Source organism: Pleurodeles waltl, chromosome 6 (genome assembly GCF_031143425.1).
Source record: "Pleurodeles waltl isolate 20211129_DDA chromosome 6, aPleWal1.hap1.20221129, whole genome shotgun sequence".
Lineage (NCBI taxonomy): Eukaryota > Metazoa > Chordata > Amphibia > Caudata > Salamandridae > Pleurodeles > Pleurodeles waltl.
Window position 1 is genome coordinate 1662052567 of NC_090445.1, and position 27019 is coordinate 1662079585.

Below are 27019 nucleotides of genomic sequence, written 5' to 3' on the forward strand. Positions count from 1 at the left end.
CAAACATGCCTATTATGTCAGAGGAAATAAATGTGGGCACCTACTCGCTAAAAGACTCCGAGCCCAGAGACAAGTGACTACAGTAGAAACACAATTGAGTAATGATGGTTCAAGAATAGGTCCGATGACCGTGTTGTCACCTGCTTCTGGGAATTTTATGAAGAACATTACTCAGCTCAAACCCTCTCCTCAACCAACATAAAGACTTATCTCCACAATGCCCATACCCTGTGACTTAAGACAGATCAGGCAGAAGAACTAGACTAACCCATATGAGAGGAAGAAGTGATAACAGCCAGAAAGCCAATAAATCTCCTGGCCCAGATGGTTTTCCAGTGACATTCTACATATCGTTTTGGTGTAGACTAGCCCCCTTGCTGACACACCTGTTTAACTCTATTAAAGATCAACACACCATTGACCCCTCCATGATCGAGGCGCCCATAAGTCATCCCCAAACAAGGGAAAGATAAACTTGAATGTGGGTCCTATAGGCTCATTTCCCTTTTCAAAGTTGACGCCAAACTGTTCACTAGCATCTTGGCAGCTGGCTGAACCCCCTTATGCCAGGACTGATAGATCCAGATCAGGCAGGATTCATCCACAGGCAATGCAGTGATAACACCAAGAGGATACTACTCCTAATCGACAAAGCAAGACAATGCCCTCAAAAAATAGGTTTACTGGCCATTGACACAGAGAAGGCGTTTGAGCGGATTCACTGGCCATGCCTGGCAGCCACACTCTGCCACTTTGGGTTTGGTCTGAAGTTCTGCGACTGGGTACTGAGCAACTATGGCTCCCCTCGAGCATCTGTGCGAGTGAATTGGCATACATCTGCCCCCTTGCCCATTTGCAGATGGACAAGTCAGGGCTGCCAACTCTCCCCCCTTTTATTCGTGCTCCACATGGAGCCCTTTGCCCAACCAATCCAGAACAACCAGGGCATCACTGGCATCCGTTTTTGCGCAGAAAATCATACCATCAGCCTATATGCTGATAATGTTATAGTGGCTCTCAACGAACCCTAGACGGCCCTGCCAATATTCCTGGAAGAGACTAGACTCTTCAGCTAGCCAGCAGGCTTCCACATTAACATCAGTAAGACCCAAGCCCTTAACCTCACAGTACCAGCTCACAGAGAAGAACAACTTTCTAGACAGTTCCCAGTTCAGTGGTCAAAGACCTCCGTCCCATACTTCAGGATTCAACTAGCCCCATCTGTTTTAGATACCATTATACTTAACTACCACACCCTACACTGACTAGTCACATATGACTTAATGCAGTGGCGACTCTATTGGCTCGGCTCGATTGCCGCAATCAAAATGACGGTTCTTCTGCGCATTCTCTATATGTTCCAGACGCTACCAATCAAATCCCCAGTGGGGACCATACTCGTACTACAACATGCCCTACTCTGTTGTATATGGGTGGACAAGTGCCTGCGAATGAGCCGCGAGCAGAGCTACTGGCCTCCGGTGGAGGGAGAACTGGCCATCCCCAATCTCTCAGCATATTACCAAGCTGTCCATCATTGATATTTAGTGGATTGGCCCAGACCTGAGTTGGAGAAAAACTTGCTCCTAGTGGACTGGGCAGTAGCAGCCTTCATCTGTGGAAAGTCCCCTTCCTGAAGAAGGCCCATAGGCCCCCCGGGTTACACTCCTCCCAAGTTGATCAGGTATGGGACACTGTTGCACTTAAAAAAGGACTGACAACATTCTCCTCACCCATGAGTCCATAATTGGAAACGCAGACTTTGCTCCAGGGTTGGACCCATCTGCCTATCAACGGTGGGAAACCTTTGGATGCCACACAGCCGGCCTCTTCTTTGGCCCGGTTGGCACCTTCTTCTTTGAGGAACTTAAGGAGGCCTTTGCATTACAAGAATCAGAACACCTCCATTATTTACAGTTCCGACACTGGCTCTTCCACTCTACAGTGCGCAAGGGGGTCGGGCGACTTCTTACACCTTTCGAGAAATGTCTCATAACAAAAGACATGGATAAGAGCTTGATTACAGGAATTTATCGGCAGTTGCCCCAGGCACACACATTTCCCAAAACCCCAGGAGAGTGCCTTTGGGAACTGGAGATCAGTATGCCTTTCACACCCAAAGAATGGGGAGAGATTTAGCAGAGAGCCCGATATTCCGCCTGCAAATCTTCCAGCACAGAGACAGCCACTAAGATCACCACCTACTAATACTACACGCTCCCTCGCCTAAAGAAATGCTATTTGGCACGCAGCTCAGACTGATGGCACCACTGTGGGTTGCCTGGCTTGCTCCTGCACATACTCTTGGACTGCCCCAAGCTCTGTCAGTTCTCGGAGCAAGTCCTCCATGACATCGACACCCATATGGACACTCAACTACCCAGCTTCCCAGCCTACACGATCCTGGGGCTCCGTAATGCACTCATCTACCTACTTAAATCACGACAAGGCCTTTATAATGCCTTAGCACTAAGGCGGCAAACCAATCCGTCCTTGCACACTGGGGTACCACTACTATCCCTAGATAGTCTTGGCAGTTACTGTCTTGGCTTCACCAACTTCGGCTCCTCCTGAGAATGGAAAAATTAGTTCTTGTACTGTCCTCCAACCCTTTTATTCCAGGAGTTCAGTGAGTTAACTTACCCTATATATCTCAGACTGCTTTGTCTCACCACTACAACCCCACCTACAGTACCACAGCATGATCCCGAATAGATGCCCCCATCCATTAATCAAACCTCACAGGTGGCAACAGATGTGAACACCCCACAAGGGAGGGGAAGTGTGTTGTTGATGCAGTGCGAGTCCCACTGGTTGATGGACTTGCACAATGTTTGTCAACGCTTACTGGCTGTTAACTTGTAAAACAAATAAATTAGATGTGAACCATAAAGTGCCCTGCTTCATTAACTCGCAGCAGAGAGTAGGCTGGACCTTGATAAGAATGTAAGGCTCGCCTGCTAACTACAAGAAGAGCTCAAATGTGCCTGACAGAGGGTTTTTCAAAGCAAATTGCATCTCCAACCCTATTTTCACTCTCTGGGACTGCAAACCTGCATTAATGGTGAGGGTTAGGGCTAGGAAAGCTAGCCCCTTGTAGGCCCCTATGAATATATTGACCTAGGTTCCACCAGTGGAGCCTGCCTGATCTTTGGAATATCTCCCCTGAAGCTTGTCAGGACAGAATGTCCTGTAGACAGAAGGCTGTGAATACCTAGGAGAAAAAAACAGTAGAACAATTGTAACTGGACATTTCATCTGCCTGCAACTGAGAGAACGTTTTCCAAGAGTCTGAAAGGCTGTAACAGCTATGTTGGCAAATAATATGACAGAATCATAGGAATGGATCTGCTGTGGACTTAAATTGGCGTTGTGGACAGACCTTTGCAGTGGTCTGGAGGAGTGAGAAGAGGGAAGATTCCAGTTAGACTTTCAATTATAGATCAGAATATGAGAAGCTATAAAATATATTAATGTTGCAGATCACTAGAACAAGGTAAGTAACTTTGTTGTACATGTGCTTGTCTGTCTTTTACAAATGACGCTAGTGATTTACAGAAAGGGAAGTCATCCACCTGAATTATGTCTCTCCCTGTATACCGCTGGATGCATGATGCATGCGACTATAAGGAGACTTTTTAGATTGCAATAAAGGGAGCTTGATTGAAAATTCTGGTTGGTTGTAACAATTAATCTTTCTAGTCTGAGGTCTGTTTTCAGATTGTTGTAACTTCTAAAAAGTAAAGCAGGATTTTAATGGCAGAACGTAAATTAATTTTAGTTCATGTTGGACTTCACTGTATGAGCTAACAAGTTATGCCTTTGAAAAAAGGGTGGTGCTGCAGTGCTAAGCTCTCCATACGTTTAAAATGTAAAACAATACCCTACAATAATTGGAGAAATGTAAACAACTAAAAATAATCCAAAGCTTGGCTGCTGCAACCCATGTATATAGAGTGTTTTGAATCAATGCAACAAGAATTTATTGCACAAGAAAATGAAATATTACCACCTGTTCCACTTATTTTCGTGAGTTAGTGAAAATTGCATGCACATATACAACACTGCTTTTACAGCCATGCTTTTGCTTTAATGTATACTGATAAGGTGCTGCGGAAGACATTCTGTATTCAGTAGAGGTGTCTCCTATTTCTGGTTTTGTCAGGCCGAACAGTGCAAGTTTTAAAGCGACAGCCATTAAAGGATGACATTTACCAACAGATAGTTTACCCAGCACCTTCAGTTTGAATTTTTATCTGCCGCAACAATTAAGAAACCTTACACAAAATATTTACTTTTCTCTCTCGGGATCTTCTTTGGCATAAGGAGCCAGACAAGCAGGCGGGGCTACCTCAATCTTCAAAGCCACCAAAGACCAAGACTGTCAACCTGGAATTCCATAAACCCTTTTTCTGCAACCCAACAGTTGGCCCATTGTTGGATGATGAGCAGGGTGATGACTCTGACGATGACTGGAATGAGAGCTATGAACCATCATTTATTGAACAAGTTCTTAAGCCGAATAGTACTATCCCCATCACAAGAAACAACTTTGACTCATTTTCACTGACATCAGCCGATCTTTCAGATGTCAGTTCATGGCAGTTAAACGAGAGCAGAGCGTACAGCCCTCCTTTGCCAGGTTTGTCCCATGGTACAACTGAATGCAGCTCACCTTTGCCAGATGTGTCTCAGGAGGCCACTAATTGCAGCTCCACTTTGTCTGATGTGTCCCATGAAACAGCTGAATATAGTTCATTGCTGCCAGATATATCCCAGGGGAGTACAGACTTCAGCTCATCATTGCCGGATGTTTTCTTTGGGAAAGCTGATCACAGCCCGTCGTTACCGGATGCGCGTCTTAAAACACCAGACCCAGATTTGGTTGCACATGGAGATTATTCAGCACATGTTCGCATCCAGTCTCTGCAACTAAACTGTGAGGAGGTATGTTGAATGCTTAGCTTTTCTTTATCTAACATTGTTTTTTAATCGCTCTAAAGCTAGCCTCTGAATAATATCATATTTATAAGGGACTGTGTCTTCTCTTTGTACCTTTTGAAATTTTTGTTCATTATTCAGGGTGTGCAGTCCTTCTCTCATGTTTGCTGAAACGGGGCAGATGTTTATTTTTATTATATATTTGGATATTGGATCAGTGCACATATGTTAAAGAGCTTTTGTGTTGTTGGTAAAGATGTCTGAGGAGCTATATGAAGTAAAAGCACTTAAAGTCATTTTTTTTTTATTTACTACAAAAGGCGTATATCTTTCTGATGTATTTGTGTTGTGGTGTTGAATTCCTTGCGAGCTGGCAAACTACAAATTCTCTCCGAAGCATATGAAGTGAGGTGGAGAGTTGACCAGGTTTGTATCAATAGTGATAGGATGTTTCCCTCTTTCTTTGTCTGGTGAGGGATGATGAGATTGAACAAGTATTTGAAAACTTTGCCATATAAGGCTTTGTGCACCTGTGCCAGGACCTTTAATTGGCACTTTCCCTGACCACGTAGCCAGTGAAGGAAGATCAGAATGGGCTGATTGTGACCTTGGTGACCAGCATCGAAAGTAAAATCTGCTACTTAGTTTTGCAAGACATTTTGCGTTTTGAGTTGGCAATAGTGTGTACTCCCAAGAAATATATCACATCAGTCCAGGGCATGGTCTAGAGTGACTCCAGGAGTGTTTCTTTATTTCTTTAACGAGACGATTATTAGGTTATAACTGGAGGGGCAGAGGTTGCAAGAGGGTTTTGGGCAGCCTAGGATTTGGAACTAAGTTGTTAAAGCAATTAAGCACAGCATGTTGTTAATCAATGGCCTTGGATGCCATTAATGGTCAAGGGAGTGTGATTAAGTTAATGCTGTTGCCTGAGACAGTAATGTTAATAGCAAAATGTGTTGGTTCACAGACTGTTTCCCTGTAGGGGCTCATAGGACCTAGTGAGTGGAGGACTGAAGATACAGCCTTTGGCATATAGGTAGAAGAGACACAGAAAGAGGGGTTTGGCAGACTTATGTAATTCCCTCGTGTACTTAAAACTGAATTTAACAAAGTGTAGTGCACTTACCATATTTTCACTTACCATATTTTCCTTGTACTAATTTTCTCAAATTTTGCAGTAAGCATTTCCATTTTCTGGAACAGGCGTTCATAAACAATACGTTGCTCATTTGTATGCTGTGCTTAATACCTCTTTGAATACATAGCCCAAGTAGGACAAGTAACGCTCAAGCTGAGGTTTTAGAACGGGAATTGCTAACATGTTATTGGCCTTCTGACCCTTTAAAAACTCAGAAACTCAAATTCTTTGTTGTCTAACGCTGTGTATTAGTTATTTAAAAGAGGCCAAAAGCTGTGAAAAGCATCTTGTTGTATTAAAAGAATGTTTTGAACTTGGAACAGGAAATGAAAATGCATGCAATATGTTCCCTTTGTTATGGCTTTGTGTAAATACCTTTGCTTCTTCCACCACTGCATCCTCAACAATGTTCTCTCCTAATTGATGTCCCCTGTAACTGTTAAAAAGGAACTCACTTTCTCAAAACTCTGCTACAGCAGCTACATTACTGTACACTCCTATTAACCCTCATCTGAAGACTTCAGAGATCTGAAACGTGTAACACGTCTCATGTCCATTCTCATGAGAAGTAATCACAATAGCCTTATCTACTTTATAGTGCAATCCGGCGGCCTAACCAAGACTACTAAATGCACTCTGCATTGCGTAGCTGGCCCTCTGCAGACCTTGCATGGCATTCTTCATGTCCGAATTCCAAAGTTACAATCGAGCCAGAATCCTTCACTAATAACCTTCTTGCTGTTGCTATTCATAAGTCTTGTCAGGCATTCAAGTCTTCATTGGTCATGCATCCAAATTTTGCAGTCCTCTTCCCAAACAGATTTTGAGTGTTTCCAACGACCTGACCTTCAGTGGACCAACCAGGATGTGGACACGGAGCTCAGTAAATACATATATATATATATATATATATATATATATATATTATTAATTACTTTATTTGTGGTAGTGTACTTTTAAGACACTTTGTAAAGTGGCTTATGTTTTCTGATGTAACAGCTTACCTTTTTGTTAAGTTTTTAAACATAAACGAACATGTTAACTACAAATTTTTGTTTTTTGAGAACTAATATATTACCTAACAAAGGTTTAATCAACTTAGCTATTTCAAATATTCATTACTGCAGGCAGTTGTGCAGGATTAAGACTCCCACCTGACTGTATATTGCCTACCATTCTTACCCATTAGAATCTCATACTTATTGAGCCTTACATTGTCGATGAATCATTGCATTTAGATGTTTCCTCTTGGAGACAAACTAAGGGCCTGATTACAACTTTGGAGGAGGTGTTAATCTGTCCCAAATGTGACGGATATACCACCAGCCGTATTACGAGTTTCATAGGATATAATGGACTCGTAATACGGTTGGTGGTATATCCGTCACGTTTGGGACGGATTAACACCTTCCTCCAAAGTTGTAATCAGGCCCTAAGTCTTTCCAAAGTTCTGAAAAGTTCAGCCAGAAGGGCTTTCACCTTCTTTGTCTTCAGCTGTGGAACACCCTATCTTTGATAAGTTCATATATCTTTTTCCCCTATCGGATTTTTAAAAAACTGCATTTTCTGTATACCATGTAATGGTCATTTGAACATGTGCAGCATCTGTTTCTATGGGGTAGGTAAGTGCTTGATAGAGTAGCGATAAACTAACTTGTCATCCACTTTAATTCAGTGTGGATGAGCATATGCTTTAAGCAGAGAAAATACACATAGATCTAAGTAGATTCTATGCTTTGGCTCAGTCTGTACCATCCTGATCAATTGTTTTAACCAATTTGCGAGTGTATTGAACCTGTTAGTATCATTGGAGGCCATTGTTGTCAAAATGATATTCTTAAAAAGGATGGATTTTTCAAAGAGTGATTTTAAGCTGAATGAGAGCTACTCTGCAACCTAAACAATTGTTAGTGGTTTCTTGTGGCTTTCTCTGCCATTTCACATTTCATATATATTAAAATAAATGCCCAGGATATCTTCTCTTGCATAGTGCAAGTTGATGTTAGTTCCCGTAACCACCCACATACACTGCTTCTGATGCTTCTCTGTGCCACTCTTCCCTTGCTCATCAGCCTCTGTGGACTGGCATGCTGACTTCGGTTATCCTTTAGTTGCCTTGTCTCACACTGATGCTGACACCCTTTTCACTGCTATTGTCTAATTTGCTCTCCATCCCACAGTCTGGAGCTTTCTTTTGCTGCCAGACGCTCACTTGCATCTAGCTACAAACTGATTATGCTGCCTGTGGAGCAGTGCTGAGAAGACCAACTATGAACCAAGACTTTGACTTATAATGGATGTCTATTTGTGCCATGTAATGATGAGTGATGCAGCTCTTTCATTTTGTGGTTTATAATTTCAAAGCATGCAAATTTAGTGCCACTGTTTTTTTACAGGTGCGCATTAATTTTTCAAGCCAGGCATGTTTGCCTTTCCCAATGCTTTTTTGTTAATGCTGCAGACTCTGTTTGGTTTGTTGTTGCAGGTTATTTTTTTCCTTTATTTTGTGTCCTCATTGGTTAAGTGTCACCTGCCTCTTTGGAATGCGCTGTCTGTAGATATGCATTCACTGGCCACCGTATGGTGACAGCCGTTGTATGCTGTCTTTTTTTTTCTATGCCCTGTTACCTTCACCTCTGTGCCCTGCACCGCCCAGTAAGCTGTCCCTGGCATCTCATGCACACCAATGCCACCATGTTCTTTCTACAGGCACTGGTTGTTTTGTTTCTTTGCCTTCACACTTCATGTTCTTCAGCCTTTGCTTTTCCTCCAGCCCCCCTGAGGGTGTTCCCATGCTGCCATGTTGTTTCATGTGGGCTCATTTTAATGTGTGTTTTCAGGTAATAGTTCCTCTTCCCACCACACCTCCTTGCCGTCATGCCATGTCTCCTCTGTTGCTGGCTTATCTGTGGTCCTTCAGCTGTGAACTGTGCTATCACTATCGACCTCTGGGCTGTGATCCCAACCTACGCTGTTGGGGCCTGAGGTCTCCTTTTATTATTTCCAGGTCTACCTAACGGTGTCACGTGATGACGATAATGAAATAACTTATGCCCAACTCTCACACGCCACCTGTATGGGGTCCCACCCAAACTGTCTCTCTTCATTCTCTGTTCCTTTGTTTAACCCATTATCTCTTTGTATTCTGCACTGTTATTTTTTCATTCCCTCATTTTATTTTCCCTCCTGGTTCCCTTAGCATCTCACTTCATTCTTCCCCATCCCTTATTCAACCACTTTCAATTACTCTTCTTCAGTGTTTCCCACCAATTCTTTTTGCATTATTTTATCTAACATGCCCTCCTTCACTTCCTCTTTTCAGTCTTCTCCATCTGTACCTAGAATCTGTCACCACTTAAGCAAGGCACTGGCATAAGATGTGGCTGTCACACACAAAAGGATGCGGTCACTGCTCAATAGGGTACTTGCGCCTTTCTCAATGTCCCCAATTCAATTTGGATATATTTCTGGGATCCAGGTATGCCTATTAAAAAACATACCCGAGGGTAAACCACAAGATTTCTCGTTATTCGATGGTACTCTTGGTATACATAAAAAATCTCATGAAATGATGGGAGGGCAACCCTGGGTATTATGGCCCTTGTGCACCTCTCTTACACCGACATGTTCTGCCGTTTTTAAAGCCTAATCTGGTCTCGGCATTCTTCGGGGCTGCTAGGGATCCCTGTTATCTAAGATTTTTGTATTGTAGTTATAATAAAGGAAAGGACCTACCTTTCCTCAGCTCCTAACAGGTAGTTAACCTACCAGGAGGCAGAACATAAGAAAATAAACCTTAGAGAAATGGTAGACCATCAGTAATCCTATTATGTAGTGACCAAACATTGTTTTACGCAACAACATTTTACTATAAACATATTGTAAGTGAAGATAAAACAAGTGGCACACGTGATTCTACAACACCATACGTCATGCTATAAAAATGTGAACCACAGCACAAGTGAGAATAAACACATGCAGCCTGCACTGCCTAGTTTTGTAGGCCCTGTGCCTCATGCTCTGTAGGGGATGGGTGCCTCCTATAGTCACGCACTAAAGAAGAAACTTTTGTCAAAAAACACACCTTAATACCTGAAGCTGAAAATATCAATTGTGCATCAGTTCACGGCTCATATCCTACTTAGCTCATACGGTATATAAATGAAAAGACAACCAAAAACCACAGCATCCTTTCGTAGCGAGAGGTCACCCCTGGATGTCTCAGAAAGCATATTTATATGTACACAGAAATTATCAGCCACTTACTTTGTCAAGGAGAGTCACCCTCTAAATTCAAACCCTGCCCCCTCGTACAGCCGCCTCACACTGAAATCAACGCCGTAAATATAAAGCTTTTATGGTGCGAGGTGCTGCCTTTTACTCACTGCTCAATGCAATGCACCTGTTCGGCTCCTAGGACGCTTGGTGTGGGGGACATCGACTTCCTTGTCCGCATTACGGCGCCATTTGTTACAAGGTGTGCGGTTGTGTTAAAAGAACACTGGTTGAATGGACTGGTGTGCAAATCGGGAGAAAAGAGTGTACGATTCCAGGGGATGCCCCCGGAAATATGATAAGATATGGGGCCCATGGCTAGGGGCGTTGTCATAGACTGAACTGGTACAGCCGTCCCATGGAGGTACCTAGTCAAAGTAGCATATATTCTCCCTCACCTATCACTTGTGCAAGTGTTAACAACACAAAACTGAACTGCTGTGTTATATCTATACTAAATGTTTAGTATTCTATCTTTATGAAAATAATAAAATTTGTTTATTTAAAAAAAACAAAAAAAAAAAACACTGGTTTCTCAATGTACTTTTAAGAAAGCGAGTCACTACTCTGGAGGCCATGTTATCCCCACGGATGTGACTCAATTTGCCCAGGTCTGTGCTTCAAAGAGTACAGAAGACAGAGCGTCAGCCCGCCGTGACTGAGCTTCGTTCTCAAAGGCTGGCCCTGCCCAGTGGGAGTGTAATGGGTGGGGCTAAAGTAAACATCAAATAGGCCCAAAGCCAGAGGGTAAGCTTCGGGTCTTCACACATTGCCGTCAATACAGAAGCGGACCAATACATGACCAAGAGGTGCCTGACAACCTCACACCTCCCTCAGCCTCCCCATATTTAACTCAATATATAAAACTTTACAGCAAGGAGAGGATGAGTGCATATATAATGAAAAAAGCACAGGAACCCAAGTACTACTGCGTAAGAGGCTTCCTATGGTGAAAGACTTCTTAACTCCATGACCTTATACATAAAACCTATATGTCTATATCTGTATATGTTGTTATGTATGCTTTTATATTTGCACCCCTACTATTGCGTGGAACCAGTGGTATGCCTGCCCTGTCTGTTCCACGCTTTAACATTTTTTAACACATTTTTCATTGGTCTAGCAAGAGAACATGTAGGTCATTTTATTTTAGCAAAATCACATTAATGACGTAACTACATGGGCTTTATTTCTAATGATGTACTCAAAGACTCCAGGCAATTTTATAATAATGATAGCATTATTGGAGGGCCATTGCTAATGATATGCCTGAAGACCCCAGGGAATTTCATCATTGAGGCCATTAGTATCCGTACGTAATCTGAAAACCTATTGCTGTTCGTTTCTCGACAATGCTCTGTTCATATTTCCTCATATACCTTCCAATTTTTTTATTGTGTACCATTAAATGTTGTTCGCTGTGTAATTTCCCCCCCCCCCCCCCCCCCCCCAGCTAGAGTGGCTGGTAAGTTTTGTGTTATGCTTTTTACACCTAATCTGAACTCCAAGGTTACGTAATCCTTGTACGTATCTTTCTTGTTATACCGATATATAACAAATTACAAGGACACTACAAAACATAGATAAAATTGTCTGTTACAATTTGTGAAGTGTTTTAGTTCCCATGGTGGTGTTAATCCCAAGTCAATAGTTTTGCATTTTTTAGTAAAAACGACAGACAGCACAGTTCCCACATGGTTGATGGCCTCTCGGGCAGGTGTATTCCATAACGTTTTTTGAGTACTGTTTTTGTGGGGCGTGTATGTACCAGTTTGTCTCAAACATTCGGGCTTCTTCTAAATGAAACATTGGACATTCCATTCTTAGTTTCCCCAAATTTAGAATACTCCAGTGTCTGCCCGAAGAGCTTTATCACCGAGTTGGAGCTTGGGCTACATGTTGCTATACATGTTAACCTAGGGGTCCGTGGTTTTTATAGGTACCAAGAAGGGCTTCTCTGTTGTTCTTCCTGGCTTTTTTATTTCCTTTTGAGATGATTCTTTCAGGAAAGTTCTTTTCTCTGAGTTTTTTTTTTTTGTTGTTTCTTTGCATGTTCCTGATAGGTGGATATTTCAGTGCAGTTGTGTATAAGATGTGGTTGCCCACATTTCTCAGCTGGAACGCCACATTTTTGTGTTGGTCACTTGAAGCAGAAGTGTCTGTTGAAATCCTCCCCTTGAAGCTTCAATGGCTTGACTCAGTCAGTCCGCAAGGCCCCCAGGCCATATGTAAGGTCTCAGAAGGGATCTCATGGTCAAGAGTATACAGTGAGAGGTAAGGGCTTTGGAGCAAGTGCCTGGATGAATGACTCTGTTAAAGTCTTTGGAACTATAGAGAATTGACCAAGAGTGAGACTGTGCACCAAGAAGGGTGACCCCTAAGGAGCTGGAACGTAGTGCAAGATTTGTGAAATAATGTAGGACTCACACCAAGATGTTTAAGTCACATCGACACAGTACCACAGTGCACCAAGATATAGGACTTTCACCAAATGTGAAAGATAGTACACCTTGAATTGAGACTTAAAAACAAAAAATTAGACTGCAGTTATTGCCCTCTCCTGTTTCTCTCTCAGTCACTTTTCTCCCAAACCTCTGTTTTGAGTGTTTCCATTTGGTCTGTGATATTTGCCTATTGCACACTTGCTTTTCTGCTCTGTGAGCATCCTTGCCCACTGCCCTTCAGGCCTCTGCCTCTTGTAAGCTTTTACTCACAGAATTTACGAACACTACAATTCAAGAAGCTTTCTTTCATAGATATTTAATCACAACAACAAATCAGACCATTTCCTGATTTGGGTAAGACTCCCAACATTCACTTTTGAAGCTTTTTAGTTGTAGCTTTTGTGATAGAGCTCACATTTTTATTGTCATCTTTAGTCCAACTACTATTACTAAGAATCTGGGGGTTCTGAGTGACATCATAGAAAACTCAAGCTTCCCTCTTGTTTTCCATTTGATGTCACTGAGAGCCCCTCAGTGGAAAAAAGTCCTTGTTATCCACGGTTACCCTTCTGTAATTCTACTTATTCTTTCCATTCAGAAGTAGGTCTTTTATTTATATGACAGAATGAATAATACATATTAAAACGAATTAAAAGTAAGACAGTTATTGCAGGTAAGTAGGTATAGCTCTTTGAGTCAAGGTTTGTTATTGCGCTCCTAAAAAATGTAAAAGCTACAACTCTGAAGGAAGTCAGCTTCCCTTACTGAGATTGCTGTTGATAGTTTCGTGTGTATTTTGTGTGCACACACTGATTTTCTGAAAGTGTCCTCAGTTAGAAGAGCCATGTTAACAGATTGCTGTTGCCATGCGGAGACAGTGCTTTGCTTTCAAATATTTAGGGACCGCGGTCTGGCTACATAATAGCCCAGAGTATCTCAAAACCCAAATCTTGGATTATGGAGAGCTACCTAAACAAATGTCTGACACTAAGTATGTGTGCATGCCTGTTGTCTCTAATTTGATGTTTGTGGAGCTGATGAATGATAACCACAAGAAGGAAAACATGATATAATATTTGGCATCTGGTGTATCTCAGTATTATTTAGCCACTCAGTGGTATCTCTGCGCCACAGCTGAGGGAGTGAGATCATGGCTCAGCTTAGGCTTGAGTCGTCAAGGTGCTTTTATTATAGGTTCACAATAACCTTTCAATGTGGTGGGGAGAACCGTAAACAATACGTTTATGTATGGACCGGTAAAATAGAACACAATGTTGCTTTTATTTCTTGCTTCCTAGGTAGTAAAGCAAACATTCCTTTCCTACTCTTTGCCCAGATCATACATTAGACAGAAGCTGCCAGCACAGAAAGACCCTCCATAACTTCAACTATTTAAGTAGCTTCAACAGCCATATTGATTGATTCTGCCCATTTGTCAATTCGTGGGAGGTGGGCATTTCTGTCTTAATTGGAGATGTGGTCTTTTTAGGCTACTGACCTTTGGATTAAACATCTCTGCTCTTATCCTGTCCCTGACACTTAAACAATGCATTGTATGGATCGATACAAATCGACCTGTAAAGCAGGTAAATGCACAAGCACAAGATGTGGGTGTACTATTCCAGCAGCTGACTGCTTGTGCCTACTACATCCTAGTTTTGTGACCAAATGAATCACCATAGCCTACTGTTGACTGTACAACAATTAAAGTGCAAGATACCCCTACTACAGTTATGTGGTCTGGTGGAGCTTGGCCCACCTTATCTCAAATACCCAAAATAAAAATATATAGAGATATTCAATGATGCTAGAAAAAATGCAGCTGATTTAAAGGGACCGCTCTAGATACTTAGACTTGTCCCATGTTGCATAAACGTACCTGGGGGTAAACAAGAAGCACCCAAAGTAGTGCTTGTAAGTACAGCTGTTATTACCCCCAGTTATATTGTACTGGGATCCATTGAGCCATTGTGGCTTGCACAACGCAGGATCAAAGTGGTTCCCAAACTGGGAGCCGCGGCTCCCTGGTGCACCATCAAAACCAGCCAGGGGCGCCGCACACAGTTTGGGAACCACTTGACTATTTCCATTTCTGACACAATAAAACTACAGCCAGTGGTTCCCAAATTGTGTGCGGCGCCCCTGGCTGGTTTTGATGGCGCACCAGGGAGCCGCGGCTCCCAGTTTGTGAACCATGTTCTTGTTGAGGGCTCAAGAAGGCTTCAGATATCGTTTTTAGCAATATCGAGTTATGCCAGTCAGCCTCTCCCCTATGGTTACATCTTTCAGCCGCATCTATCTCAACTCTGGCTAGCACAGCTCGGGTTACATCTATAACCTGTGCCTCCAACTCCACTGTCTTCTCTTCTGAAGTTCACATCTGAAGGTCAACACTGACCTTGAGTGAACAGCATCGCTGACCTGGAGGGAGGCCAGCATATCCATAAATACCACAGCGGGTAATGCCTTGTTTTATTTTCACAATGGCATTCCGTAAGTAGACCCTTCTTTCTGTTTTTAGAAGAATGTGCAGCTGAACAGAGTGGTTTTGTTGTCAAAAATAGACAATTGCCTCATTATATCACTAGCAGGGGAATCTTTAAAACACCATGTGTTCTGTTTAATTGCTCTCCCTTTACTTGCAGCTGAAAGAAGACAATTCTCAACTGCTGACGAAGATGGAAGAGATGCAGAAAGTGCATGACGCCCAGGCTGAGAAGTATGCGTATTGGCGCTTAGCTGCCTGTATCACTCATTTTGCAAAAGAACTAATGGCTTTGTTCCATGCTATGAATGTGAGATGGATTCTTTGTTATATGTGGGTATGAAGAGAATTAAGCGATAGGTATTTGGCAGTATTTTACATTTATGATGCACTTAAATATATAGTGAAAGACTTCCAAGTATGTTAATAGGTCTTATATATTCAGATACAAAGTCTCCCAAAAATGCTATCCATTTAAAATACAGTATATACTAAATCAAAACCTATCTGCTTTCAAACTGCTACTGGGTAATTTAAGCGGCTCTTTAAATGTGTTTATTCATCTTTCACGCTAGGAACCAGCATGGCGTGCACCAATTTACATGGAGGACAGAGAGCAACTCAAAACGCTCCACAGTCTCCGTTATGGGCAAGGGATCGGACATAGACCTCATACACATATATGGTGATATGTTTCTTTTTGCAAGGTTGAGGTCCTGATAAAACCTTCATTTAAAGACAAGAGCAACAAGCATTGGCAAAGACAATAGGACTATTCGATGTAAGAGCTATTGGCTGTGCCTGTATGTTTTAGCTGTGTTGTCCACCAGTTTGGCAGCTGTTCAGCATGGCTAGATGTTAGTGGGGTAAAGGAGAGTGGAGTAGAGTGCCATAAAGTAGCATGTTGTGGTGTGTTATGGAGTGGCGTGGAGTGGTATGGAGTAGAGTTGAGTACCATGAAGTGGAGTGGCATATTGTTGTGGAGTGTTGTAGAGGGTCGTAGAGTGTCAGAGAATTGAGAGGTGTAGAGTGTCATACAGTGTAGAGGTATAGTGTGTTGTGGAATGGTGTAGAGCAGAGTGGAGTGGCTTAGAGGGTGTTGGGTAGTGTCGAGCGCCGTGGAGTGGCGTAGTAGAGTGGAATGGTATAGAGAGGCGTAGGGTGGAGTACTGGACTGAGTGGAGTATTAGGTCATAGAATATAGTGGAGTAAAGTGGCATGGAGTTGTGTAGAGCACTGGTTCTTAGCCTTTTGACTTCTAAGGACCCCTAATTAATCATTACTGAAAACTGGGGCCCTCTATTGAATTACTGGAATTGGGAGCCCCCCACTGAGATACTGCTAACAGCCGGAAAACCTGGCCTGAGCATTTTTGATGATTTGAACCGCTAAACGATACACACACAATACAGAAACAAGTATTCATCAAACAAATAAACAAATGATCAAATAATTCATGTAATCAAATATAACAAAAATCAAAATTGTCATTTTAATAGGAGGAATGTAACGTTTCTAAGTGTAATTGAGGCCACTCATCGTCCATACTCTATGATGCACTTGCACTGCTCTCACAAATCAAAGGATACCAACTTAATATTTAGCCTCCTAGTTCAGATTTGTTCACATTTGCAGAACACTTAAAACTTTGAAATTGTACATGTAGCTTTTTTTATTCATCTACACTTTAATAATCAGTTAATATTATTTAATTTTTTAAGTATTCGTGGGCTCCCTGAGTAGGCTTTACAGACCTCCAGCGGTCCTCGGAACACAGATTGGGAATCACTGGTGTAGAGGGAGTTGCGCAGAGTGGAGTAGTATCATAGATTGGAGTAGAGTGGCATAGAGTAGAGTTTACTGGAGTAGAGCCTCATCGAATGCAGTGAAGTGGTGCAGAGTAGACTGGCATAGGGTGCAGTGGCTTAGAGTGCATTGGTTTTGAATACAGTGGTGTAGAGCGCATTGGGGCAGAGTAGAGTGGCGTGGAGTGGCACAGCATAGTCTGCACTGGCATAGAGTGCAATTATGTAGAGGGCATTCGCGTGGAGTGGCACAGGGTGGAGTAGAGTGGCATAGAGTGCAGCGCATAGAGTGAAGTGGCATAGAATAGATTTTTTCAGAGAAGGGTGAAGTTGTGCAGGATGAATGGTGCAGGATAAGAGTGCAGAGGTGTAGAGTGGCGTAAGTGCAATTGCATGGAGTTCAGTGGTGCAGAGTAGATTATTAGAGTGGCGTAGATTATAGTGACATAGAGATGAGAGGTGCAGAGTAAAGTGCAGTGGCTTAGAGTGCAGTGGTGCAGAGAGTGCAGGGTAGAGTGTATGTGCAGTGGTGTAGAGTATAGACGAAGAGTGCACTGACCTAGACTGCAGTAGTGTAGAGTGTTGCAGAGTGCTGTGCGGAGCATTGGAATACAGTACAATGGTGCAGAGTTGAAAAGCGGTGTACAGTGCAGTGACATAGTGCAGTGACATAGTGCAGTGGTGTAGGGTTGTGTAGCATACTGTGACATAAATTGTTGTAGAGTACATAGAGTGCAGAGCTGCAGAGTAGTTGGTGTAGAGTGCATTGTTTTTTTTTAGTAAAGTGGCGCCGCATAGAGTAGGGTGGCATACAGTGCAGTGGTGTATATGTAGAGTAGATTGTTTCAGATTAGAGTGAAGTGGCATAGAGTGGTGCAGGGTAGAGTGCAGTGGTATAGAGTAGTAGTGGAGTTTACTGCTTAGAGTGAAATGGTGCAGACTAGAATGGAGTGGCCTAGACTTAAGTGGTGTATAGTCCAGTGATGTATAGTAGAATGTTTTGGCAAAGAGTTGAGTGGTGCAGAGTAGATTAGAGTAGCGTAAAGTGCAGAGTAGAGTAGCAGAGAGTTTAGTGGCGTGTTGCAGATAGTGTCGTAGAGTGCAGTGGTGTACAGTAGAGTGGCACAGAGTCCAGTGACAGTGCAATGGTGCAGAGTAAAGTGGCATTGAGAGCAGTGGCATAGAGTACAGTGTTGCAGTGGTGTAAAGTGCAGTGGCATAGAGTGTTGCAGAGTAGTGTAGAGTGTGTATTGGTTTTGAGTAAAGCGCTGTAGAGTGTAGTGCATGGAGTAGAAAAGTGCCTAACTGAATACAGTAGCTTAGAATGAAGTGGCACAGAGTAGATTGTTTGTGTAGAGGGAAGCGGCATAGAGTGCTTTGACACAGAGTAGAGTGCAGTGGTGTAGAGTGCATTAAAGTGGTTTTGAGTAAATTTGGCGTAGAGTGCAGTGGCAGAGTGGAGTGATGCAAGATAGAGTGCAGTGGCGTGGCGTGGAGCAGTGCAGGGTAGAGTGCTGTGGCACAGAGTGGCAGAGAGAAGTGGTGCAGAGTAGACTGCAGTAGTGTAGAGTGCAGTGTTTCAGAGTTGACTATCAGAGTGCAATTGTGTGTAGTACAGTGCAGTGTAGTAGGGTGGTGTGGGATAGAGTGGCATATACGGCACTGGCATAGAGTGCAGTGGGGTAGGGTGGTGCAGAGTAGAGTGGCATAGAGAGCAGTGGTGAAGAGTAGAGCAGAGTGGTATAGAGTGCAGTGAGGTAGAGTACAGTCTTGTCACATAGAATGTTGCAGAGTAGAGTATAGTGGCGCAGATGCAGTGGTGCAGAGTAAATTGGAGTAGAGAGCATTGTTTTAAAGTAAACTGGTGTAGAGTGCATTGATGCGGAGTCCAGTGGTTACAGGAGAGGAGAGTGGAGTGGCGCACAGATTGCTTCAGAGAAGAGTGAAGTGGTGTACAGTGGAATGGTGCACAGTAGAATGGAGTAGTGCAGGGTACAGCGCAGTGGTGCAGAATAGATTAGAGTGGCGTACATGGATCTCATAGAGTGCACTGGCGAAGAGTGGATGGGTGCATAGTAGAGTGGAATGGTGTGAAGTGGTGTGTAGTAGAGTGGGTTGGTGTGCATTGGTGTAGAGTGATTCAGAGTATCAGACTGAACTGGCGCAGAATGAGGTGACGCAGAGTGGAGTGGCTTAGTGTGAGTGGTGCAGATTAGAGTGCATTGGCATGGAGTGGCGTAGAGTGGGGTAAAATGGAATATGCATGGTGTTGTAGCGCACTGCCATTACAGATAACACATCTTCAATTGAAATGACCCTTACATTTGTACAAAGGGTTTTACTGATAAACGTATACAGTGCACAAACAATAATGTGTGGAAACGTAATCACCTAGCATATCGATTTGTTCTGATGGTATGAAAATATTTGTTTCCACCACACATCAGAATTACCCCCAGGGCCAGCAAGAATGTCACACAAATACTCTCACTTTGAAGTCAGAGAATGAAAAGTAAATGCCAAGCTCCTGTGGAGATGGAGCCTGACATTTGACCTTTGTATATGAATGCACAGCAAATGCAACAAGATTTAAAGACCTGCTTACAGAAAGGGAGCACTTAGAAGATTACTGTATATTAGGTTTGGGCAAGGGAAAGGACAAACTCAAGTTGGATAGCCTTAAACAAATAAAGCCAGCAAATAGAAAGCAAGAAAATGTGATTGACAAATCAAAAAGCCATTGGTAAGCAGCAGGTGGAATGCATTCCCAGCCTTCTGAATTTGCTCTGAGATGTCCTTAGCAAACCAGACAGCTGCGCTGTCTGGTAGACTTCAACCTAGACTTCAACCTAAAAAGCAATTATGACGATAGGCAACTCTGTTTAGGTCTAAGTTCCACTTGCCACTTATCAGTGATAATCTGTACTGTATTGACACGCTATATGATCCTTATAAATAACATACACCCAGGCCATTTACCGCGAGTAGAAATTTACTTTCTGCAGTACTCAATACAGGTAGTCCCAGTATAGTATGTCAAAGGCCTTTTGTGTATCCAGGGAGGCAATTAAGTAGAGTGGACCCTCAATTGGTATCTTCAAAACCATAAGGAGTAAGGGCCTAAGGATCTTCAACAGGTTTTGGGCACACTTATGTGTATACACACACACACACACACAGTTTATGTATATAAAGGATAGGTAATGGTTAACTGTACTGTTGTTGAAAACCACATAGTTCCTTCGTAATTGAAATGATTGTTGCTGCTCTACTCAAGTGTAGTTGAGGGTTAGCCCATTACCTTGTGATGTCAAATCTCAGTGGAAAGCTTATTGTGCTGACGGAAGTACAAGACCAATGTACTGCTGGCTGATGTACAAGACCAAGGTCCCTGTAATTCAACATGTGTGCAGTTAGGGATTACGAGAAGCCTCCAGAAGCACCTGGGCCCTATACACCCTTTCCACTTAGAAAAGCCTTGGAGAGCCCTTTGTGAGCTTCAATTTTGGAAACCAGTCTTCCAGGAAGAGTTCAACTCTGTGGCTCTCGGCCTGTTCTGGGTGTCCGAATGTCATGATGCTGTTGTGACTCCGACAACTCGCTACATGCTCTGAACGGAATTCAAATTACTTTAGGGTTGTCCTAAAGCTCTTCCATTTGACATTAGGGTGTTCCAACATCTGCCCTAAGTTCTGTAATTCATATCTTGGCTCAGGTTGCTGTGTTCAAGACCCTCTGCAGATTTGCATACTGGTTGGAAACTTCAATCAAGATTGTGGCTAACTTGATCTCCAGTGCACATATCATGAATGACCAGGAGACGTTTGCCCAGACGACTGGGAATGAAGACTTATTTGCATGTAATCATTACATACAACAATGCCCAGACGGGGAAGGAATAACAAGTTATTTATACCTCATAAAACAACATAGGTGAAGACAAACACTATTTATTCATATAAATATATTAATTCATTTAATTTTTACATAAATATCAATTTAATATATTATACGAACAACCCATCTATAAAAACACAACACACCGAGAACAGGATAGTCTGAGAAAAAGTGCTTGTGATAAATAGAAAGAAGAATAGTACATATTCAAATAGATCAAAACACCTATACAAAAAACATTAAAAATAGTCGGTTGGTTCTATTTTGCTGCATTGACTCCATTCCAGATCCTAGAAGAGTCTAAATCAATTCCTTCAATCCTCCACAGGTTCTATGCAGAAACCAATCCAAACTATGATATAATTGTCGACGTTTTGACCGCTCTATATCTTGGGCCACATCGCAGCTCCACATTGGGTCTTCATCAGGACTAGTATGATGGGAGTCCCTAAATATATCCTCTGACTCGTCCACTTATTTTCTTTATCTATTTATGAGGGGATCAAATCTTCTTCCAAACTGCCAATTGCCCCCATATATCCAGTCACCAGTCAAATCCAATGCACTCTACATACATGTGTGAGCCCTAGAAAAACCAATCGTTCGTCATGCATGTGGCTGGTGTGTTGTGACATATTGAGCACAAAAGGGATGGACTGAGATGCAGCACAAATACATCATGAAAACAAATTTCCATGTTCCCTTTTTAGGGTCAAACGCAAGCGCTCTGGCCCCTGTTGTAATCTCTCTGGGGGCTTTTAACCACGTCCATGTCACGCTCATCAGTTTTGTTTGTTCGTAGGCTTGCCTTTTAAAATTCGCTTGATTTAATTTGTGAAAGGCATGCATATGTCATGCCTTTTTCGGTGTTTAGCACTCCTCAAGAGCACCGGTAAACTACTAAAAACATACAAGACTCAATGTTTTCCGCATGGCTTCTGGACTACTTTTTCTTTTTATTTCCTGCACAGCGCAATCTCACCGGGCAGTAGTCGAGCGCTTTGCATGACATCGACCCTGTTACATAGATAATTGCATAACTGTCGATAGGTGTGACTGCAAGCGAACTTCTGTTTTCTTTTGTGTGCTCCTTCACACTCATGACGTGGGGCTTTAAATCAGCTCGCTTATGTAAAACTATATTTCTTTTCATTTTCAATTTTTGTGGCAAGGAAAGTCTGGTTAGGACTTTACAACGCTAATAGCTCTAAGTCGAACAAATGCGAGACCTATTGCATTGCAAATGCTTGTTTGTTTTCTTAACGCCTGACACAATCTACATAAAAACTATTATATGAACCAGCAACATGCTAAAAAATGTAAACTGTTATTCATCACAAAACCACAGTAGGCACGCACACTTTGATAATTTCTCAAGGAATAAGAGTTTACACATTAATCCTAAAACAGCTAAGATTATTTAAGTGCAGCAAAGATAAAGAATCCTTACATCCCCGATGTTTACTGATGAGTTGTACACTGCAGCTTCAGTGGCTGTTTATCCTACCTGTTAGTTACACACACTTATTTGATCTTTTGTTTAACATGTTTCCAAGTGTCATGCGGGCCTTTCTTTGCAGCACTGGGATTTCTGGTGCAGAACCAGCCTAATTTTTTATGACACAACTTCTTAGAAGATCATTTACGGTCTTATAGGTTTTAGCAGTTGGGTGCTAGAGGAGGATTGAGAGGGCTAGATGGATAGTAAGAGAGAGCATATAGGACAAATTATCTTGCTCTTTCTGTGCTAGTAGCTGCAGTCAAATGTATAATGCGAGCATAGTGTAGACAAGGAATGTCTGCTCTATTGAATAGTGTGGATATTATTTTCATGCCAGACTTGAAGAGTTTTTTAGTTTGCATATAGCCTCGTATCATTTAGGCAAACCATGCACTGTGTTAGCAGTAGACCCCCAAATAGTCATGGGCTTGGGTCTCTCTCTGGACATTCGGGAAGCCATCGAGAAAAATGTCAGTCACCCGAGTCCCCACCATCAAGCATATCTTTGGTTGATGAAACTGTTGTAGTTTAAAAGTTAATGAATATTGTAGTCAAGAAGGTTATTATCCACTGCACAATAATCTGTGATTCTGAAAGCATTACAGGGAAAACTTGTAGCAACTCCTCCGGTCCACAACTTCTTTGAACCCATCTTTGAGTTGGTTTGTATGCTGTGCTCAGACCAGCGGAAAGGTGTGGAAAAAGCACATCTTACGATAAGACTGCTTCACACTGAAGGTTCATCAAAATCTTCTTGGGGATGTTCAGCCTGAGAAATACATCAAGAACTGACTGTTGAGATTAATTTTGGATGTCTCCAATGCCTTGTGCTCTGGGAAATCACTTTGCATAGGACCCCCCACCCCCTCTCATTAGGACTTCTCTAGTTGAGATCACCTACCCTAGATGCTTACTGTCTGTGATGTATACATGGTCTCAGTGATTGTACATCATCTCTTCTCGTGTTGAAAGACTGGCAAGGAGTAATGTTATGGGATCTCATTTCTTCTTGATGTCCAACATTTCCAGGTATTTTTATAGAAACGTGTTTGTGGTAAATGAATTATGTAAATGTAAAGGGCGTTTTTTGTGCTCTGTGGACTAGAGGAATTAGTACTTTCAATTCTGCAAAGCAACAGATGCTGTAGTCTTGTAGATCCTGCCTACCTATTCTACTAGTTCCCCTAACATTTTTATATCTGCCCTTGTCCTTCCCCTTTTTGTTTTCATTTATCACAAAACACCATTTCAAGTTTTGTAGGTTTTGAAAATAAATGGAGTCTAGATTTATATGTAATTTCTGTTATTGTGTATTATATTTTTAAATAGCTGATAACCATAGGCTGTTGCGTGAACCCTTTTTACAATACAGTGTGAAGTGTTGGATGGAGAAATTTGACAGGCTATTAGAATCTTCCAATGAGGCAAATTCTTTAGAATTGTAAAATGTATTTATTTTATGTTCCCTTTAGAATCAGAATCCTGGAAAAAAAACTAGCAGAGAAACAGGAGGCAGAGGAGAAGGAAGCAAAAGCTTTGGAATCTATGGCACAACAAGTGGAACAGAACCTGAAGTCAATGACGGTAATGTCCATAAAAGGCTTGTTGGGCACCACGCTCTAAAAATCAGTGCAAAGCTTATGCATATATTTATATAGGGAATCGTTGTAGTTCTGTGAGTGACTTCAACCAGAAGACAAGAATGAAATAATCAATGGCCGTTTTCTATCATGGGATCTTCAACAGCATTAAAACTCCGTCCACCCGAGTAAAACACAAGAACACATTTTCATAGATAGAAATTACATTTTTGAAAATCATGCTCTAAAGAAAACATACCAGGAATGAGCAGCTTGCTCTATTTTTATTTTGAAGGAGTCAATCCTAATTAAAAACGTAACAACATGCAATAAATTTGGCTGAAATGCCTACAATTTGTGTCTCATCACAAAACTAAAAAAAGAAGTAAAAGGATGCATGTTGACATTAAACTTTTCACAGTAGGATTTTCACCCTGTTCCTTGAAAGACATTGTAAGCGTAACTGTTCAAGAATGCATTGCTGCGTCGGTCAGTTAGTTCTTCCACTCTGTGGATCTAAACTATCTGAACACATCTGTGTGTGGTTTGGGCTAATTTCACATGATGTTCTATAATATCACCTATTTGATATCCCCTGTTTTCTGGAAATGTAAAATATAGTTCACTTTTTTTTTTTTTTTTTTGTGAGGGAACAGGTCTCTTCTCCTCAGTAGGCTTTTCAGTGTCTGTGCCTGCTCTTGCATGTCAGTACTAGGAGGAATTACTTGATTTTGTGTGATTTATCTTCTAAACGTTCCTACTATTCAGAGTTCAGTGTAGTTCAAGGACTGCTATGTTGGAAACAGAAAGACAGGGAAGGTGCTTGTCTCAGACAGTCTTCAACGTCACTGCAGTTGTTCCTATTCAACATCAAGACATAAAGTGCTAAGACATAGCTTACTGGGAACTCTGTCGTTGAGGCACCTTATGCAGTTGAGGGCTTTGCTTTGTAGGGCTTTGACATCAACATCTGCTTGAGCACAAATGCTTATGGCTAATGATTTATCTGAGCTACCTGTGCTCTTAGAGTTCTAGATACCTAGCCCCTGGCTCCTCCAGAAGAGGACCCTTTTCCTGCAGCTTATCTACCAACACCCGCAGTTCCTCCATCCACCTCAAGAATATATATGAACAGAGGCTTTATAGTCTTGGGATGATGTAAATATAAAGTCCAATCTCACTTTCATGAACACCGTGCCTGGCGAAGATTGAGGAGCTGTGTCAGGCATGTAAGGCTGCATACAGGGGCAGCTTGTAACATTATTTTGGATAAGGGAGTAGACTTTTCCTTCACCCATCTCTCTGGCAAATTACCTTGCCATAGTTCTAGAGGTCATGACTGCTGCAGTGGAAAATCTTAAAATGGCCTCCTTTGTCCCACGGCCACAATAATCTGTTATTCCTGTAGCATTATAGGCAAAATTTGTGGCACTAGGGAAAACATCCATGTCCTCCGGTAGAACACCTCTAGTTTGCAGGTAGAACCTCCCTGTATTATTTGATAATCTGTAGAGTTTGTAAGAGATTCAATTCTCCAGTATTGGATCTTTCATAGATTTGCATGCTTGAATCATTCCGCGTCATCAAAATGGAGTCCCACACTACCCTAATAAAGCAGTATATAACATTGTCATAGGCTATAATGGCAATGAACAATCACTCATATAGCATATCCATGCCCTTTTTAAAAGAATCACACTCCAGCCAATAAGGCAACAGCACCTTCTAGATCTCTCCCATCAGAGGCTGAGTTCCTCAGATTGTTTTTTTTACCACATCGTGTGAAGGGAGTCTCTGGACCTCTGTTCAGTTTTTTCTTCAAAACCAGTATTGGAAAACGTATTTACTACTTCTACAATGTCTGAGTCATTTAAAAAAAGAGCTTTTCAGGCCCTGTAATATATGTGGGAAGAAAAGACTTCATTCCAAAGATTTCCACTCCCCCCTACCCCCCCTAACAAGGACTGTATCTACTTCAGCATAAGATAAGACTGCAAAGTCTGAAGCACCTTTTTCTACTAAAACCTTGAAGGATAGGGAGGAGAAGCGTCTTCTGTGGCTTCAAAAAGATCTCCTAGTTCTGAGGAAGACCGTGACACCTCTTCAACCTCTCAGAAAAGGTCCCGTGACCAGGAGACTTAGGAGAAGTATACGAAGGTGCTAAAGAAGACTTACCATGGGTCTGTCAAGGACAGTTTTAAAAAGGAGAAAAATAAAAAAATCTCCGAAACTGGCGGGTCTGAGCCCAGAACTCCATTTGCAAAATGTGGAGTTCATCCTCCAAAGTCCTTCTCAAACCCGTTGCCAACAAAGCCTAAAACCACTTTAAAAATCCTAATGATGACTGCTTCATTGTCAAGAACACCGTTGTTGATGACAACAACAGTTACCACAGTGATGCCGATGACTGCGTCGACAACGACAACATCGATGGCTTTCATCTTATCATCAGCGTCGATCTTTGCGAGGAAGGAAGTACCGTCGGTGAAGGCTCCGTCGACGACACCATTGCAACTATCGATGATTGTACCATTGACAAAGGCCCTGTCAACAACGATAATATTGTCAGTGCTTAACGATAAGGAGTCTGATGATGATGGCCCATTCCAGACAGCCCACAGCCCGTCTGAGCTCCACGTGACGTATTAAGAAGAGGAAGATAAGGAAGAGCACTATTATGGGGAGTACTACAACCCACAACCGACAAAATATGCAGAAAGACCCAGGCATTATGGAGAACATTTCCTGCAATATAGCCATTTGCCTTCACATGAAGATGTGGTCTAAGTACCAGTCTTACTATTCCAAGACATACAAGTGATGTTAATAGACCACTATATATCTGCCTCTGTCTCCCAGAACACAGAGGACTATCCCTCCATTCCTGACACCCCAGGTGACTCCTGCATCAAACATCACAGAGCCTCTTAGGGATGATCCCTCGTCATCG

At 42.2% G+C, this 27019-nt stretch overlaps 1 protein-coding gene across 1 annotated transcript in view; it reads left to right on the plus strand.

Moving 5' to 3' along the window:
• ENTR1 (endosome associated trafficking regulator 1) overlaps positions 1 to 27019 on the plus strand; it is a 108060-nt gene that overhangs the window by 40329 nt on the left and 40712 nt on the right. Inside the window, exons 3-5 of the mRNA XM_069241606.1 lie at positions 4327 to 4947; positions 15447 to 15520; positions 23962 to 24073. Of these exons, the coding sequence (XP_069097707.1) occupies positions 4327 to 4947; positions 15447 to 15520; positions 23962 to 24073 (807 nt within the window). The remainder of the gene's footprint in view (positions 1 to 4326; positions 4948 to 15446; positions 15521 to 23961; positions 24074 to 27019) is intronic.